Source organism: Ammospiza nelsoni, chromosome 13, assembly GCF_027579445.1.
Source record: "Ammospiza nelsoni isolate bAmmNel1 chromosome 13, bAmmNel1.pri, whole genome shotgun sequence".
NCBI classification, from domain to species: Eukaryota; Metazoa; Chordata; class Aves; order Passeriformes; family Passerellidae; genus Ammospiza; species Ammospiza nelsoni.
In genome coordinates this window covers 13,104,126-13,124,033 of record NC_080645.1, presented here as the reverse complement: position 1 = coordinate 13,124,033, position 19,908 = coordinate 13,104,126, and the positions used below count along the sequence as shown (strand labels likewise).

General features: G+C 39.6%; 1 protein-coding gene across 2 annotated transcripts in view; it reads right to left on the bottom strand.

Moving 5' to 3' along the window:
* Positions 1–212: 212 nt before the first annotated feature.
* Positions 213–19,908, bottom strand: part of NFATC3 (nuclear factor of activated T cells 3) — a 64,350-nt gene continuing 44,654 nt past the window's right edge. The window contains exons 10-11 of one of the 2 annotated variants that reach the window (XM_059481207.1): positions 12,295–12,396; positions 213–3,670 (exon numbers count right to left, since the gene is read on the bottom strand). In XM_059481207.1, coding sequence (XP_059337190.1) covers positions 3,546–3,670; positions 12,295–12,396 — 227 coding nt within the window. In that variant the 3' untranslated portion in view covers positions 213–3,545. The remainder of the gene's footprint in view (positions 3,671–12,294; positions 12,397–19,908) is intronic. The other variant, XM_059481208.1, reaches the window with a different exon arrangement.

Here is a 19,908-nt window from a genome sequence, read left to right as displayed (position 1 = left end):
CCCGGCCAGCACTGCCCATCAGCTCCGAGGCAGGGGGAGGGTCACAGGCTGGCTCCAATCTGAGCCCCAGTCTCTGTCCGATCGCCCTTCCAGGGGGAATAGCCAATGCCCCTCACTTCCCCTGTCCCAGCCTGGCACAGCTGGTTACATCGCACCACAAATGGAGATTCTTCCCACTACATTTGGGTCTGCATTTCAAATAAATGACAATGTATTTGCATTATTTTTATTTATTTGAACACTATGATTTAAGAGCCTAAATGCAAGTTTTTCCCTTTATTTCTGCAAGTAGCACTGCAATCATAACTTACAAAAATGTTTAAAATACAAAATGTACATGAAATTACAATACAAGGCTCTGTAAACATCTAGAACTTAATCTTTATTGTCCCACATTTTTAAATATAAAACTTCAATTTGAACGATTTCCAAACCTCAAGGAATGACATCCATTATGAGTATCAAAAATAGAGTTTCAAAGCTTTGTATCAGAACAAAACCATTTTTTCATTCTTTGGTTTAAAAAGGGTGGCAGTTCCCTGATAACAGGTAAGTTTTACTACAGAAATTCAGATTCCTAGTTTATGGTAATTTCACAACTCACCCCTGTCCCCCTGGATTAATATGCTACCCCCTTTTTTTTCCCCCAAACATTGATCTTTGACCCTCCTTACAGAAAAGCGACCTCATCATTAAGGCTTTCCTTCAGGATAATCTAAGTATTAAAATTTTTTGGGAAAGAACTCAGGGAGAAGACAGGACTTAAGGACAAGGAAGTGGATGCCAACAAAATATTAACAGTTGCCGGGTTCTGTTGTTTAATTAAATTTGCATAGTCCAATAGAGATCATGTGCTTTTTATATCACTAAAATTATACAAGATTAACAGTCTTTATCTACGTTATCACACAAGCTAAAATAAAATTAAGACCCTTGTATTGAAGCTTTTACAAGGCAAATACAAAACTGCTTTAGTATCCAAAGCTATATTTTTTTAAATTTCATTTTTAAATAGGAAAGCATTTCTATGTCTACAGGCATCAAGGTATTTAAAGGCATCAGAAAATTTAGTGCATAGCAACTCCGGATTGTTTGGGCTCCTATACTTTAGGTACAGTGTGAATTCCAGCTACTTGGAGAACTTGCAAGGAGAGTCTGTACCAGCAGGATAAAGGAGCATAAATCCCATACAGTATGAAAAGCTTTTCAGTCAGAATTCTCCTACAAACAATGCTTAATGCAAAAGACCCAATACATGAATGAAAACTGGAACGTGCCTTGCCACCAGCACACACTGTGAGACAATGACATGGTTTACAGCATTGTGTGGTTTGGTTTGTTTTGAAGGTGTTAAAAACAGAAGTAGATGTATTTCTGAGCATGTGAGTTCTTTCTAGGACCTTTAACACACACGAGTAGAGGACAGAGAAAAGCACCATTGCTGAGGGACAATTGCAATATCACACTTTCCAGATTCCAGCCCTGCCAATTATTTCCTGCAAATGTCAAGATTTGCACCACTCAACAGTACATTCACAAAAAGGATGCTTAAGATTCCCAGCAGGTACATAGTGGCCTTGCATTAAGTTGTTTGAAATAATTATGATACATCAAGTTAGTAGCCTCAAGCTGCAGTCTTAAAAGGAAGTACATGATAAAATTACAATTTTACCCACTTAATATGGTCTTTAGAAGTTCATGATTCAGCTGTTACAGAGATGAGATTACAGCTGTGGTATTGCTTGGGCACTGACTTCACTCCAGGTGTAAGGTTCTGCCTGCAAAAGGCTCAATCCAAAGTTCTCCCCACCACTGTTTGCCAAAATGCAACATCAGTAGAGGCTGTGTTTGCTTTCCCAGGTGTTGTAACTCAGCACTGCTCTCCACTGTCAGACCCCTTCATTCCTTTGAAGTCTACAGAGGGCATGTGCTCCCCATGTGTTAACTGCTAAAATGGCTACACTTGCCTGAACTGGATCCAATGCAAATATATTTTCCAATTTTCTAATTCTTTGTGTTAATTCACTCTTAACTTTTGTTAGATCGTCATGGCTCACCCAAATGAGCAACTAAAAGGAACACCTTGGATGTTCTGAGCTGGCCTTTGCCATGACTGGTGTACCCTGTGTGTTCCATGGAGGGAAGCTCTGCAATGAGTGATTCCTGGGGCAGGGAAAAGGCTGTGGCCTCCACAGGCAGTGCTGGATCCTCTCCACAGTGTCTGACTGGAAAGGGCAGAGATTTTTAAGTAATGATGTAAACAGATTCTTTCAAATTCATCAGATTATGGGGATAAAGGAGATGCATCCTCAGAGCACAGCAGAGTTTACTGCTGCTGCTGAATCTTGTGTATTTCTTTGGTAGCTCCTGCTTCACACATTTGAAATGAAACGTGGACACATGGTACTGCCCAACCACTATTCACAGTAAATTACTTTTAGCAAACTGACATTTACAAACAGCCTGAATTTAAGGAACTGCAACTGTCATCTCCTTAGGAGTTCCCAAGTGGCATGGTTGGGCATACAGAATATAAAAGATAACAGATGTGATCAGATGATCTATTGCATTGAAAACTTGAACGCCACTGAACTGGTGATTTCAAACCCATATTCTGCAGGGATAATGGGAATATTTAGATCCTCAGCAAACATTAAATTTTCTCCTGTATCTAACATGGCTTTGACGTTGCTGTTCTTTAAACTAAAATCCTACTGCTCAAATTTGATTACAAATGTAACTTGCTAAGAAAAAAGCTATTTCAAGAAGGAGCCTGTGCTAATAAAGATCAGGAAGATTATCCACAAAGTTATAAAAGTTAAATTTTGGAATGTAATTTCTATCCCAACACTTTCATGATGGAATGGTCTTTTTGCAGCCTATCAAGTAACATCTTCAGTTTATAAACAAGTGCAGATCTACATTTGGCTTTGCTTCCTATGAATCTAAGAAAGAAAACACTACAGTATTCATATACACAATGGCTTCCGTGGCATTGGCTTCAGATGACAGGTACAACTTGCCACTGGAAGATCTTATTAAGAAAAAAAAAATGAAACAACAGAAGCTTTAAAGGCTTTCCAAAATGACCAAAAGGTGTTACAAATCATCAGTTACAAACTATACTACCTCTAAGGGCAAGCAGCACACTGAAGATGTGCATTAAATCCTCCACGTTCAGGACTGTGAATATTATAAGAGCAAACTAACACCTCCACACATCTGAAGCACTTAAAATATAAAAGTTTTCTATTTAAATGCAAAAAGCAAAGCTTGTTTGTAACTTTAAAACAGTTAAAATATCTGGTGTAGGTTCTGTGTGTCCATTTTAAGAAGTCTCTTTACAGCATCTGAGGAACTATAATTAAAATGCTCTGTCTCTACATCAAAAATGTAACCCACTAAAAGGGCTTTGCAAGGATCCACTGTTCCAGTTCATAAAGGCCACAGAGTTGGAAGCACAGTAAGTCTAAGGAGGAAGAGGATGAAGAAATATTCAGAGAAACTGTGACGTTGTCATGGACGTTGAGTCGTTAGCTTATCCATTACTGGATTCCATCAGATATTCTCGTCTCCAGAGACCCAGGACACGGATGTGCAGGCTGGCTGGCCACTGGTGTTCCATGTGACACTGAGATCTGGGACATATCTCTTCCTATGATCTCATTCACTATAAAAAAAAAAGAAATATTAAAAATTGACAGCTTTTATACTTTCCAAAAGCCAGAACTCATCAGCATAACCCTTTTAAAAATAAATACTTTCAGAGCTGAGCCTTGATGCTGTTATGTAACAGGAGATGAATGAGGAGCCTGGCTTCAGCAACAGTCCTGCCATAATCCATGCAGGAGAATCCCTAAGCTCCTTGAAGAAAATAAGCACATGAGCATTCATGACACACAGGTAACTGAAAGGCACAGCACAGGTCAGGTTTATTGAGGTTTCCCCACAGAACTCCTTCTGTTCCAGAGTGTGACAAGCACAACAAATAACTCCAGCAACTCCTGGCTCTTTCAGGCTACTTACAGAACTTCCTAAGAACCTGGATTCAGGTTAAGAGAATATTCTTTTTAAACACTACATACCTATTAATTGGGCCAGTTTTCTGTATACTTGCATTTCTGAAACCACAGTAACTGAATTATATCAGTCAATTTCCCTACAGTGAAGATTCAGCATGGACTAATATACAGGCCAGTTTGTGTCAACTTCAGTCAAGTTTAATCAACTTGTACTATTTAAAAGTGAGGGACACCTCCATGAATGTGACAAAGTTAACCTAGGTTATTAAGAAATTATAATCTTGCAGTCCTACTCTAAATCCTATGTAATTAAATGCAGGACAATTGAGGTTGGAAGATGATAAAAATTATAATTTTAAAGGCTAAGTGTAAAAGCAGTGATAGAAATGTCTATTTTACAAAAATGGACCTTGGTAATGTTATCAAAGAAAACTGAATAACATTCTATGTGGACATGAAAAATATATCATTAAATAATAATGACAAATTTTAGAAAAATATTGGACCATAACCACAATCTAAATTATTATTTCCTTGTTAGAAGCAATGAGTCCTGTTGATTCCCATTACTGAGTGGGCAGTAAGTTATCTCTTTCTCAGCAAGACTTTGAATAGGCTGAATTACAGAGGCCTTTCCTTAATCATTGCATGAGTTTGCTTGGACCTTCTACAAACAGGTATTTAATGGATCTTTTTGTTGACTAAGGACCATTTTTATGTTTAGAACGTTTTGTTCTGCTAATAAGCTGCTTCTATTGAACATCTTAACAGATCTGGAACCCAGGCTTTTGCTACTTTGTACTCTATTGGGTAATTTTACAGGACAGTGTTGATGCACTTCATCACCTTTCTTAACGCTTCCTTAATTTTCCATAGCAGGATTTACTTTCCTACCAACTATTCCTGTCTGGTAGAAGCATAACAAAACCAATCTACAGCTGGTGTAAATTGTGTTTCTAGCACTGAACAGCCTGAGCATTGCCATTTGTTGCAGTAGGATCCATAAGTAGTTCTGAAAGGAAATTTATTAATAATGTGAATATGCCGAAGTCCATGTAACTTAGAAAATTCAGCTCTGAAAAGAGGTTGTGTCACTCAGGAGAGCATTAAAACCACCTCCTGCACAGCCCTGTGTGTAATGGAGGAGTTTGTTATTCATCCCTGCAATGGTTTTCTCCTCACGAGTGCAAGGACAGCTTGTTACAGCCCTGGTATTGAACCCAAGGGTTCCAACAGGGGTGTATCACACCATGGAACAGCCAATTCCCTCAAGCATTACAAGATGTGCAATTCATCTGGCTTAGAAAAACCTGCATTCAATGAACCTAACTGCACGAGGGCACTGCAAATTGTGTGACTGCAGGTAGGGCACTTTTCTAAGTACTTTGTTTAGGCCAACACAATACATAAGTTTAAAACTGCTAAATAAACCCACAACTTTTTATTTTTTAAACAAATGATAGATGCTTATTCATAAGAACTGCGCTCCAGCAGCTTCTGTCAGGGCATTCATTAGCCTGCTCTCAGGAGCTCCAACAGCTCTTATCTACTGAACAGCAGCTCTGTGCAAACCCAGTGTCCCAGCTGCTCAGTACTGCTAAAACTTTCATGAGTGCTACAATAAAAACATTACCAATAACATTCTGAAGTTCAGTATTTTGAAATGATTAGTTACTTCCCTTAAGTTTTGATGGCTGATCTGTATCTGTACTAGCACCATCAGCACAAACTGGTCTGTCCTGCAATGTTTTGTAGCTCCCACAGGCAGAGGTGTTTAACTGAACAGCACGTAGCCATTGGCACTGCACTCTCCTTGGAACACATTACTCTGAAGACAATAGCTGGTCACATGGGGTTTTATTTGCCAAACTTCTGCAGAAGTCATTGTGTAGAATATCAAAGCTACAGGTTAGTTTGTGTTGCTTTATTCCAAATAATCACTGATTTGTTTATAAGAAGCTGTTTGTAGCTCAGTGGGGTTTTTTTGCAATACTTTTAGATGTGGTGAATACAGATTTATTGGTGTACATGGATTTCCATTAGAGATATCTACCATTTCTTAGACAAATGTCTTCATTCCAATGAAGAATTCTAGTGGAAGAACCTTACTTGTCCCAGTGACTTTGCAAGAATTGCTAATTTATAAAACCAACCAGTATTCAAGTGTGCTTTTTTCAAAATAAGATGTAAATCAGTGTTCTGCTAGAGCACCTTGCAGGCCTCAAGAAAAGGCTGAAAATGCTTTTCCTGCTGTGTCTGACCAAGGCATTTTTTTACAGACCTTGGCCTCCCAACTAACACATCTTCCTATTCTGTACTTTCCAGGAATGTCCATTTCAGCTGTCTGGAACTCTGTACCCAACAAATGGACTGGGGGGAGCCTGCAGACTCCAGAAGACTCTCCATTGTTTAGATGAGGTACAGATGAGGATAAAAATAAAGGCTTCAGAGAAAGGAGAACTTGCAGAAGGCAGCAGATCAGTCTCTAATCTTTCATGGCACATATAATATTCATATAATACCAGCATTATCAGAACTTGTCTTTCTGATGGGGAATGGTATAAATTAAAGCAGTTTCAAATGTAAATCATGTAGTCAGTAAGAGATAAAATCTTGCATAAAAATGTACAAGGCTGAGGGTGAAATCATCCAACATTTTCCTTTTTATATTAAAGACTAAAAGAGAAATCCAGGTCAGTATTTGAATGCATGACGTGTCACCTTCTTCCAATGAGGGGCAAGCACACAAGATGTAACAGTCTGTGATTAAATCTGAAATCTTAATTAATGTGCATAAATACAGGTTTTCTACAATATTGTCTAGCAAAACTCAAATTCTTCAGGTGACAAATTGGGAGAGGAACAAATTTCAACAATTCTGATAAAGGACAAGCTCAGGCTGTACTGCTGATGCTTTATAAACAAAAGAAAATTTCTTTACTTTTATAAAACCACTTTTCCTACCTCTCCTACTTTTGACTACGGGCTGCAGGGGCTACTCTGTCCTAAAAATATAAAGATTTCATACTCCCTTTTGCTTAACCTTAAGAGCCATCCCATTAGCAACTAGACACTGGGAAAGCAGCATGCATGGCTTTGTTAAACCTCCTTGTCTTGATACCATTTCCTTTCTTCAGCACAAGTTTGCAGGGGAAGGATGCAGAGCTTGTTTGGGATTCTGCAATACAGATCTCCAGGAAGGTTTTCATGTTCTCTGTGCTCTGGCTGCCGGGTTCATGTGTTCTGTAGTTCATACTTTTGCTGCCTCTTTGGAGAGAGCCAGTTTCATTAGACTTTAGATGAACAGTTGTGCAAGTAGACCTTGACTTTTCAGTGCATGGCCCCTCCAGTTAATCCCTGCCTGTTTGGTACCTGTGGTGCAGGTGCTGACTGCTGATCCCACAGCCTGGAGCCTCCACTCACTCCTCAAGTCAGGAGGAACCAGAAATGCCTTACACACTGAATCATTACAGAGGCCTTGCTAATATTTAGTAATCATTTGGTACCTACTGATACCTAAAATCATTCTGAATGATCAGTGTCAACTGAGTGGATGATATCAAAAATGCCACAAAGTGTTTCCTGTGCTAACAGTCCAGGTCAATAATCCTGAAATGACAACTGGAGCAGACAAAGAGAGAAAGGGGTGCACACACCACCCTGTGTACACTCATGGCACATTCCTCCATACAACACTGATACCTGCACTTTGAAAACTTGTCAGATATGGCACAGATCAAAATGTGATACAGCAGGTTTTTAAAACACTTTTTTCTCCTTTTTTGAATATTGGGTTGTGAAATGAAAATTATTTTAGCAACTTTTCTCTGTCTATGTAATTGACCTCTTTGGCAGTTTTCCCAGATTTCAGAATTTCAGCTGTTACTTTATTTGCAATAGTTTCACCTTTTCCTCCCTTTGTATTTATCTAGAACATAACCTGGCTGGCAAATTTATACTAACAGTTAAAAACAGAGGGTGCAGAACAGAAGTTAAATTGGTGGGGAGAAAATCTGCTACAAACAGATTAGATTGGCCTGGTCAGTACTGGTGATACTGCAATGTTGCATTGCAAAGCTTTTCCCTCTCTGTGCTGCATCGAGAAAGGAGCAACACATTGCACTGAGAAAGCACCAAATGTCAGACAGAGGCTCCAGCCTACAAAATGAAAAACTGAAAAATATGAAGCAGCATCCTGACATCAATATGGGTAGAACAGAGTAGAAGTAGCTCTGACTTTGGGATCTGCTGTAAAATAAGAGCAACCACTGACTCTGTTTTACTGGGTTCTTCCCATGGTTTTCATTTCCCATTGTGCTCTGTCTGCCTATTTCCAGTCCCTGCTCACTGCACAAGGGGCAGCAGCTGGAGCACTGAGGCCTCCCTGCCCCTGAGGATTTTGCCTCTCACTGAAGGCTTGCCCTGGACAGCTGACAAAGCCACAGCCTGACAGCCAGGCTGCTCAGGATGAGCTCTTCAAACTTTGCAACTTGCTATGCACAGTTTTAAGACCTAAAGTTAGGCTGAAGAGCTCAGCCATTTGTGCAGTGAGTGACACCCAGAGCTGTGGGTGCTGATCCCATCAGCTGTTCCAGCACTGAGCAACCCTCTGGAGAAATCCCCACCTACAGAAAGTGATCCACGTTCACGGACTTGAACAGAACAGAGCTCTTGTGCTATGAAGCAAGACATCAGCATTAGAAGCTGGTGCTTCTAATAATAAACTCCTGGATGTTTTGGATAAATTAACCCCCCCCCCAGAACTATGAATTTAGAGTAACAAGTTCTCTTAAGGTGTTTTTAAGGTGTTTGAAGTTCTAATATCAAAAGTAAAGGCATTATCCTCCTTAATCAAATGCCAAGCAAAAACTGACATGCTTCTGAATTGCTCTGTATCTAATTTCCCCTCTCATTGTGCTAAAAGACAAATATTTTGTACTGGAGCACAAAGGAAAACAGAAGTATACCTAAGTATATATATTTTTATAAGAATATAAGAAAAGGAATTAATGAACCTACAGGCCTTTCAGGGAATAATGCAAGTAACCTCTTTTTCCTTGCAGGAAGCCACTAATCTACTTTCTACAGGACAAGCAAGTATCTTTATTGGCAGTTACCAAACATTTTAGGTTTTTCTAAGTCAAAAAGACTTCCTGAAAACCTCTATGGAGAACTTCAGGCAAACCAGTTCAGATTACAGACCACTGTAATGGGCAAGAGCAGAGACGTGTGCAAGATGCAACAATGCTTCCCCAGGGTGTTCCATCAGCCTGCAAAATGTGTTTGTCCCAGGGAACTCCTGAGTTAGAGACAGCATCTTTTGTGCCAAATGTTCCCATTTGGATTTTTCTCTCTAGGATCTTTTAAGGTCTGTGCAAAATTCTGTCAACTGCAACATTCTGTGACAGCAGATTGCAAAGCTTAACTCCCCATAGCAATAGCAATGCTCTTCAGATGTGCTGAACCTGCCCCAGGATTACTTGATGGTCACTTACTGGTTTCCTTCCCAGGAATTACCTTCCATTACCTTTTCTGTGCCCCCCACTCATTTTATTGTATTTGGCATTTTCTCCTCATTCCTTTTTCTGGCTGCAGAGTTCTAGCAGATCCAACAACAGGCATTCATCTAATTCCTCTGTGGCATCAGGGACAAAAATGTGGCCACAAAATAGATCTAAGGAGTAGCATTTTCTTATTCTCTGCTGTTCCCTGGACAATCCTAGCATTTATTCACCCTTTCAAGACTACTTTTAACACTACTGAGAAGTTCTCATGGTTCTCATTTTAAATTCAAGACAGCTTTAAATGAGAATAGTTAGCACTGTATCGATGAGTGCAGGTTTGATTCCTTCCCTTACTCTCATTTCACTTTAACTACCTGGTTTCCTTTAATCACAAGATCTTGCTGTAGAGGTTTCTGGAGAGTTTTTGGCTTTCACCCTTCTGAAAAGCAGAGCAGCAGCAGTGTCACATTTACCCAGGCTCCACATCAGGTTCTACTTTACACTTAACTGCTGCTTGCTCTTCCAGAGTTGCTGTCTGCCATGTCATCTACTTGAGGACAATTGTCACTGTCACTGCTCTGAAACCTTTCTGCTGACACCTTACACTGAGGCAGATCCTGCCACATGTCTCTTTTTCAAAGGATTCTGGGCATGAGAATCTCTAGTTCCTCAACTGTCAACATCAATACACAAAACTTTCTAACATCACTTACCTAATTTTAACTGAGTAACTGATTAGTCATCTGTTGGTTACATTTCCCATTTAACTTCATAATTTTTATGTTCTGTTCTGATTTCTGCGTGTGGAAGCAGCTTGTAGTCTCTCTCACAGCAGAGTAATTGCACACTTAAGAACCTTCATAAATAATCTGCAGACTGCTTGCAACTGTGTGACCCTTCTGACCATCTATTATATTTTCATAAGCTTGGTTGTTTTCTACAGTTTGCCTTTTCAAGTTTGCCACAGTCTGTGATGCTGAAACTGCCACAAAACAAAATTTAATTTTTTCAAGAAGTTTTTGTGCACTCCTTTCAACCAAATAAAGAGCTATTTCCTCATGTGGGTTCTCCTCATGTTTTGGTACTCCCTGTAGCAGTCACCTCACTTACCCCTCCTCTAAAGGATGACTCAAGTATTCCATTGGTTATTTCCTGCCTTTGTAGATGCTCTGATCTCCTGCAGCACACTGCAGTCACAGTTGCTCTCCTCCTCAGCAGTATAATTTAGAAGCTGTGTTCTTCCGAATTTAAGCCTGAAAATTAGCTCTGTAAAAATTCTGTACTGGCAGTGGATACAGTTAACTTGTCTGATTTGACACTGAGCATTCTTCAAGGTACAAAACCATCCTACTTTCCTCTGTATCCTATCCTGTATTAACACCACACTACATTGTGCCAAATACACAAAATACCCATTATTTTCATTTTAAAAAATGCCATGTTTCTCAATTGCATTTGTCAAATGCTAACACTTGTGTGTAAATGTGTTTCTGTTTGTGTGCCCTTTATAAAAGGGACCTGTCAGCATACATTTCATAGGCCTAAATTTGGGGTTTACCACACTATGTGTTATTTTTCACTTGGGGACACTGGTATTTGAGGGTTATTTTATTATTAGCCTGGATTTCTATTTTTCAAGAACTCCTGCTCTTCAAAAATTATTCTGAACCTACCAGATTCTGAATTGCACAGGATATAGTGCAGAACACTGAAATAATCTAAGTAAGTTATAACTCTTATTTTACTAATTGATTTGCTGTTTAAAGACACAGGAATGTCAGCTTGGTGTACAGTCCTTTCCCTGGCTCTGCCATTCCAAATAGGAGCTACTTACCTTACTAACAACATTTTGATAGGTAAGGAAAGCAGAATTAAGTTTCTTGAAAGCTGGCAAAAGACCAGTGTGGTTTATTTCAGCTTCATAGGCAAACTTAGGATCAGTCTACACAGTAATTGTGTGAAAGTTTTATGAAGAGCTTGGTTATTTCACTGTCACCAAATCTACTGTACATTTACAGTTATTAACCTTTACAAATTTATGGAGAAAGTAGAAAATGTTATAAGTCTTTACAATGTATATGTGCATGTATTGAGAGAAAAAGGACAGCATAGTTCTTTGGCATTTTAGGCATGTTTGTAATAAAGTGAAAACCACTAAAGTCTAAACACAAACAAGACCAATAGACCATGCAACAATTCTAATACCATTAGTATTTAGAAGAGTCATAGGGCCTAATTATCTTGCTTATATGTGAAATAAAGAAGCTGAAATAATAAATCCAGATATTCTTACCCAATTAAAATGCACATTCAACTCTAAGTCTAGTTATGGACCTGTATTCCTAATACTCTGACTGGAGGTGCATACCACTGTATTCCATCTATTTAAATTGACATTGCTTCATCTTTTTGAAAAAGAGAAACATTCCAAATTTCTCAGTTGACTGATCTGGCCACTCTTCTACCTTGCCCATATTTGGCTTCAGATTTTCATATCCTCTTCTGCTATTTTACTAGATCCTACAGCACACAGGAAGTTCTGTGGCAGCTCTGTATACTCTGAGTGGAGGTTTTTACTGAATGAGTGTACACCTGGTTCACAAATGCTAAATTTCCAACTATTTCAGAATACACAGGTGTCTGGTTATAGCAATACTTCAGCATTACACAGTGCTTTTCACTTGCAGCTCTTAAAACTCTTACAACACTTTCCCCTTTCCTTTGTGCTCCAATTTCAAACATTGAAGCATTTCAGTAAGCAGACTCACCCTCTAGATTTTCCACAAAGGAGTTGGACATGAGTGCTGAATGTTGAGTCCATTTCTCTGTTGAACCTGATGGCTGGTATTCCAGGTCAGAGATAAAACTGTCTGTGTCAGAGAAGAAGACAGACATAACTACTGACTGGACTAAACCAAAAGTTACAGTTCACTCAACCAGGAAGTGATTTTCATTTTTGTTTTAATAGCACTAAATTGAAATCCCCCATTTCATTCACAAACACTGCATATGTGACATAAGTAACTATTTATAAGTTATCAGAGTGCTTATTTAAAACATTATCACTTTTCCTGTATATTTACTTGTATATTTACTTTCATTTAGCAGCCAGAGCCATAAAAGTAATGGTTATTTTTTTGGATGTCTGCATAGTTGCCTCATCATGAATGCATTTATACTACTTAAATCTGACTTTAGTATTTGTGTTTAGAACATTCTTCCCTCAGTTTTTTCAGTTTGCTTTACTTACTGTGGTCAAATTAGAAGTACTTGTGGCACTGGACAGCAACTCCAGGGTGGGCAAAGGAGTCCTAGTGAAGCAAACCTGTTGTGCCATTTTGCCTCTGCCCCAAGCACAGGGAGCTGTCCCAGTGCACACCCTGCCCAAGGCACGGCCCTGCAGTGGGGCCACCACAGCTCCAGTGCCAGGACACCCAGTGCTGTCTTGGCACAGGTGGCTCCCTCAGCCTTGGGACACATGAGAAACCCTGCAGGTAGTGCAGAGCTGCATTTCATGGAACTGCTTTCCTAGAGGAAAAATCAATGTCAAATAGTGTGTTCATTATTTTAACCAACAAGTCTGTGTTTATTCAGTTGTGATCAGTGGCTAGGCAGAGCTTACAACAGGGCTGGATTTGGTTTTTTTCCCTGCCCAAGACAGGGTTGCAAATTTAGTCAACTAGGCTTTAACACAATTAAGAAAATTACTCTGGACCCTGGCTAATTTGTGCCTTCTGGATAGAGGCACACACTTGTTTTGCCAGCATGGTATCTAAGCCCTGCTTAGGGATGACTCCTGGGAGAACAAAGGAATCTACTCTTACTTCCTTCTGAAATTCAAGCAGCTCAAATTACCTCTTTGGGTGACTTCTTATGCTTAATTGTTCAAAGTGTAAAATTACACATGTTTAAATGGGAAGTGGAAAGCATTATCTGGGTTTCAATGAAAATGTCCGCTGCCATTGTGAAGGAAAGGAGTAAATTAAGGATAAATTCTTGTCAAATAATAGGAGATTAAAAAAGATCATTTCCCCCCATCAATTACGGTAGAAACAGCAAGAAAGTGATATTTAAATAAAGATCTAATGAATCCAGGGAGATGGGCAGGAATCTGCCTCGTGAGGAAACAAATTAACTGTACCAACAACCCTCTTTGGAAAGGTGAAACTTTCAAAAGAGCAGACAACAAACACTGCCAAAAAGCCTCCAGAGAGAACAGTGGAGTTCATTAGCTTATAAAGCAACAGCCTCTGCACCATTAAGACAGCACAGCTTATACAGTAAGGATTATATGTCACTCTGGCAGGAAAATATATTTCTGAGCAATTTTTCTAATTAGTTTCATCCTTAGCAAGATCCTGAGGTTCTTGCATGCACTACCAAAGCTGCTGACAGTGGTGAGTGTTTGCTTTTATCAGTCCCTGACAAATTGTGCCATGCACAGCACACACAGCATCTCCAGCCAGCACCTTCTGGAACAGAGCATGCACTGCCCTCAGGCACACACTGCTTCTTGTTTGGGAAACGTGGGACATGAAACAACAGCCTTTTCAACTCTGTGATACACATAAAGATTTTGTTCTAACACACATATTAGGCAGAACTTGAGGTACCAGAAAAATATACATTAAAAATACCTTTATACTTTGTAATACCCTAAACATTTGAGAAAGCTTTCTGTACCCAAAGAATATAAAGCCAAAATAAAACCTAAGAAGCTCAAACAAAAATCAAGAAAAATGACACCTGGTAGATCTGTTTAACTGATCAAAAATTCATACTTTTCTGAATGAACTCATTGGCCTGACTCAGTCTTTAAGTAAAGAAAATTTAAGAAAAGCTTTAAACCCTCAATTATGAGCACTCGGTTTGGGTGAAAGCAGGAAGTCAACTTTAAATTAGAGTTCTGTTATGGGTACAGGCAGACCAAAGAGCTCCTGGAGTCATTCCATTTGGTTTTCAGGGTCTCCTCCTACAGCAGTCAATTAACTTCCTGTTTTTGTAGCACTATCTGATTAAAAGTTTGGCCTGTGTATCCTTTACTGCTGCTGAACTGGAGCAGGATGTGCAGGCTGTGGGACATAACCTAGAAGATATACTGGTTTTAGAAGAGTAAATCTCCCAAAATATTCTAGAATGCATGATTGTCTGCAGTGCTGCTTCAGTGAGTAGCAGAGAGTGGAGTTTTTTAATGTGCCTCATAAGAAGAAGTTTGATACACACTGTGTGTTTTAGAGGACAGGTGAGTGAATTGCTCTCCTGACAGAGGTAACAAGGACCAGCAAACCTCAAGGAAAACTATGGACAGAGTGCAGCACACATTTCCTGGGACATGCACCTTCCTCTGTCAGCCTCAGACAGAGCTCTACCAGCTGAATTTATGTGAACAACCTCTTCAACTCTGTCACATTGCTTAGTGCAGTATATTTAGCCTGGTTTTGACTCCACATGACCAGTGAGTGTCAACTTTCCCTAACAAAAAAGAAGAAGCTGCCAGGCTCTAATTAACCCTCAGTAGTCTGTGCTGGAGCAGCCAGCTGATTGTGCTGCTCTGGGACCAAACCTGTCACAGGTCAGGCCAGGCTGTGGCAAACTACCACAGACAGGGGGGTGCCTTGCAGGTCACATTCCAAGCCATAGGCCAGGCTTGCTTTCAGTAATTTCAGGTTTAATGCCAACTTCACTAATCAGTACTATTTTTTTCCCCAATTAACTGTATGGAATGTTGGAGTATAGTTTTCCCATGCACATAATGTACAGAAAAATGAAATGTGCCTGCAGAATCACAGCACCAGCTCTGCAATTATCTGCTACAGTAACAAATACCCTGCTCATGGCTTGGCCGCGCTGTCCCACTCTGCATTTCTGTAGCCTGGTGAAACCAACTCACTGCAGTCATGTTTACCTTTTCTCTCACACAAGAAGAGAGCTGAGTCTGACACAGAATCCAGGACAAGCCTGGGCTCTAGAGGACACATGGGCTGTGCAGTGGAAAGTGGTGCTGAAGGGTCTGTGTGGATTTTGTCTGGGGTCACAAGGTGCACTGAGCTCCTTCCAGTGCTGCTGTGATTGCCACCAGCCACACCTTGGTGCAGAAGTGCCACCTGCACTGATGGAAGAAGTCTCTAACCTCTTCTAATTCTTGAATGGGAATCTTTTTGACGTGGTGAGTCAGTTGAGTTTACTGTGCATTAGTTACAAGATGTTCTGTGGCTCTCCCAGGGAGAGCTGGCCACAGACACCTGAGGATTTAGCTGACATCTTTACACATTAGAAATCTGTAACTGGAATGCATCACTGACACAGATTTTATGGACACAGTGAGTGAATCCCCTAGAAGATACAGTCAAAGCACCCTTTAACTGCTGACAACCCTGATGCAAAACATTTCACCTTTGCTCACTGCTCCACCCTTCAGCTTTTAGACCACTGCTCGGTCTGGATCCTCATTGTGTTCATAACACACATTTTCTCAAAGTAGATTTCCATTCTCTTTCAATCCATTTCAGGTTCTGCCTTATCACCTCAACATCTCACTGCAGGATTGCTTTTTACTGCTGCCTCGTGCTGCTTGACAATGCAGATTTAATAATCAGAATGCTAAGAAAGGAGGAGTTTGAACACAACTTTACTGAACAGTCTATACTGGTAGAGTTTTCAGAATGCCTTTCAGGGCAGGATTGCTCTGACAGCTCCAGGCCCAGGGTAGGTCAGAGTCCTTGGCCTTGCTGGGCACACTGCAAGGTGCAACATTTGGCTCTGTACTCAGGAGACAATACAAACACCTTGCATTGGAGATGTACATCTCAAGTTTGAGCTGCTCTCCTCCACACTACAGCAGACTCCAGCATTCAGTACTTTCTGTGCTTCTGCAGACCTCCAGTGGCAGGATGCTGCTTAAATTAACACTGATCTTAATAAGTAAGTTTTAAATACAGACAGAAGTACAAAGTATAGTCCTTCTCAAATACTTTATTACTCAACACTTTGATTCTCCAGAAATTAAGCTGAAGCTACAGTTAAAAATATGCCTGCAAAGATGTACAAGTCTTCTAGCCAAGATCAGAATAATCTGAGCTTCTCAGCAAGAGAATTTATAAGCTAGAGAGTTATCACAGAACTATTAAAATGAATGAATGCTACCAGCCTAGAGTTCTACATGGAATGTGTCTGACAAAGCAGCCTCATTGCTTTATATACACAAAGTGCTTAGGGGATTTCTGGTTATGATTTATAGTAAATGCACATACTGGATTTTCTAATCTCCAGCTTTATGTAATGGAGATGCAATGAGTAACAACATATAAGAGGATTAGTAGAAGGTCATCCTGATTTGCTGAATCTAGCCAAATAATACCTTAAAAATGGTTAAATACAGGTGTACATGTTAGAAATGTCATCACTGTAGAAAGCCATGAAATCCACAGTAAATTCCCTCCTAAACTGGAAACCACGAAAGATTAAATTTGAGATCGACAGTACTGGAACAGTTTTAAACCTAAAACCTGACAGTGGGAATAGGTAAACCATTACATTAGGAGCACTTTTTAAAAACAGAGGGGGTAGATTAATTAAGCCTCATCATATAACCAGACTGAGTCTAACTTTGGGTTGCTTTTCTTTGAAGTGGGGAAGAAACTTTATTAGATGGCTGTGCAGCAGTATGGATGATGGATATGGGAAAGGCCAGACACGACCAGCTGCCTGTTTCCTGTCACTTCAGCTGCCTTGTTTGTATCTGTTTGCAGCCCTAAAACTCCACTGTCTGTCCAGGGAAATGTTACCCTGAGGTGTTGGCCAGAGGGCTGACTTGCTGAGAGATGCTGAGGGAAAAAAGGTCCAACACACTGAGAGACAGAAAAGGTAGAGGGGACAAATAAAAGTGCATGGAGCTGTTTTTACTTAGTTCCAGCCCAAAAGTTTCTGAGTTTGTGCAACCTCACAACTGCAAAACCTAAGCAGAAAAGAGAACTTTTCAGAATGCCTTTGAAGTAGTATCACACAATACTACTTTGAAATTGTGTTATGTTTCAAATATTTTTTATACTGTAATTTGAATTTTGTATCTATGTGACCTCATGCATTTTGATCCCTTGTTTCAAGTGAATTAGGTTTCCCTGTAGGATGCAAGGATAGGAAGAGGGGAAACAAAACATAAAAGTAAATTCAAGGTGGACATTAGAAAAGTCTAAGGATATCAACAAGGTCCTCCTGAAAAACAAGACAATGAAGAGTCACACAAAGTTCAGTATGGGGGGGAGAAAGGAAAGAAGCAGGAAGGAAAGGAAGGAAAGGAAAGTCCTTTGCCAGACACATGGGCAGGATCTGTCCTTCCATTGTGTAACCTGTGTTCAACCACAGAGTGAACAGAGCCAGGGAAAGGGCAAAGGAACACAGCAACATTTCAAAAGGTTCTCCACCTGGTCACTGGCAAACACCTTGGACTTTGCAGGGAAGCTGCAAATGTGTTCCACTTTCCAGGAGATGCTGGATCAAGACTAATCCAGATGCTCTTGACTTGAGCACAGATGGATGGAGCAGCTTTGTAGCTCTCTATTAGGCAGTGACTGGGAAGGGGTTTTGGTGTGGTTTTAAGAAAACACCTGAATGTTGGTTGAAGAGGCAGTAAGAGTCATTTCTAGGGGTCTTACTTAAATGAATTTATGTAACTAATATGCACACAGTCACATCTGGAGGTGGGGATTTCTCAGTTTTGTGGGTTTTTTAATTGGGATTTTGTCTTTAAGAATTTTAAATCCAATTCTGTCAAGATACACAGTAATTCTGTGATTTATTTATCATGGGGTAGCACTTCCATACTACACTGAAATTTTGTAAAATATTTCTTGAAATATTTTATTTTCTTGGCAAAGAAATAGATACTATTTTAATTTTGAAACAGTATACATTACTTAAAAGAAAGAAGATGATTTATGCTCTCAGAGTTTTTTATTTTAAGAATACTGATTTAAATATTTAAGGCCGGTAAGCCAGACATGATTTAAAGAATTTTCAACTGGCTTTGCCTTAGTGTTTTATTTTGAGAGGTTTATTTGCCTTAATTGGTAACCTTCAAAAACCTATTTGCCAACTAAGTAGAGCTTTCAGGTTTGATGTATTAGTTGGGAGAACATATTGTAACAACACTCATTTTATGTATGTAATTATGTTTGGATTTTTTTCTTTAATTGTTATAACATTATTGTAGAATAGCCTATTTGCTATTTGTGCTTGGCACTATTTGTACAGAAACTAAAATTCAATTATACAAGAAAAAGAAATTTTAGAATTGTTTTTTAAACCAGAGTAATATGTCAGATAAATTATTGAAAAAAGTGTTCTTGTCTAAACATGGGGTTTTTTTTTTCCTTAAAGCTGATTAAGCAGAGGAAGTATTCACTCACATTGAGAGAACTGAGCAGTTTTGCTTCTTGTCCCTGTGCCCTTCCAGACTTTGGGAACAGCAGGTTTCATGCTCAACATCTGATTTGTATTTGCAGATTGGAAAGGCAAACAAGCCCCAAAGCCAACCCCAGGAAATCATCGCACGGTGGAAGGGAAAGGCGCTGCTCACAAACCCAGGGCTGCTGCCAAGGGCAAGCTCAGCACTTAAATCCATGCTCAGTTCTCCATACATGAAGTATGTTTAATCAGCAGTTATCAGAACTTGAATTTTCTACAACAATCACTTAAAAAAAGAAGTTAATTAAGCTGTGGCCATTTGACTCCCATGTTCATTGCACTCTGAACCATCAGCAAGTGGCCACGCTTCCAGTGGGGCTCCAACAGCTTCTCCTGTGATTCCACGGCTTTGTCAGCACAGAACAAGGCAGTGCTTTCAGTGCTAAGCAAAGGAAATAGTATCAAAAAGCAACAAATATTTGTGACATAAAGAAAAAAACTTTTTTACTGTGCATCCATTTTAATTTCTGAACAATTATAAACAAACTGCCAAGATATTCATAAGTGCTAAACACTTCTGCTTACTTTGTGAACAGTCTAACCACAGTATTCAGTTATATTTGATTTCTTTCTACTTTTTTTTGTGGGTGTGGAGAGAAGAAGGATGAGAAAAAGGTAGGTTCTAACCTGACACTTCTTGAAACATTAGATTTCCCTCTTGTTCCTCTATACAGAAGTACAAAATGCTATTTTTTTGCTGCATGCTGTTTCATAAAGCCTTGCTTTTCTCCCCTCAGCAAGTCCTTGACAGAATCAGTCTCTTCCTTCCTTTCTAAATAAACTTAAGTTGATTGATAAACACTGTTTCTAAAAAGAGAGCTTTGTTTAATTAAGGTGGCTATTGAACTGAAAGCTCAACTAGACTGGTTTCTCTCGTTTTCCTCCTACTGTGCCATGTCTTTAAAGGCATTTCTTACTAA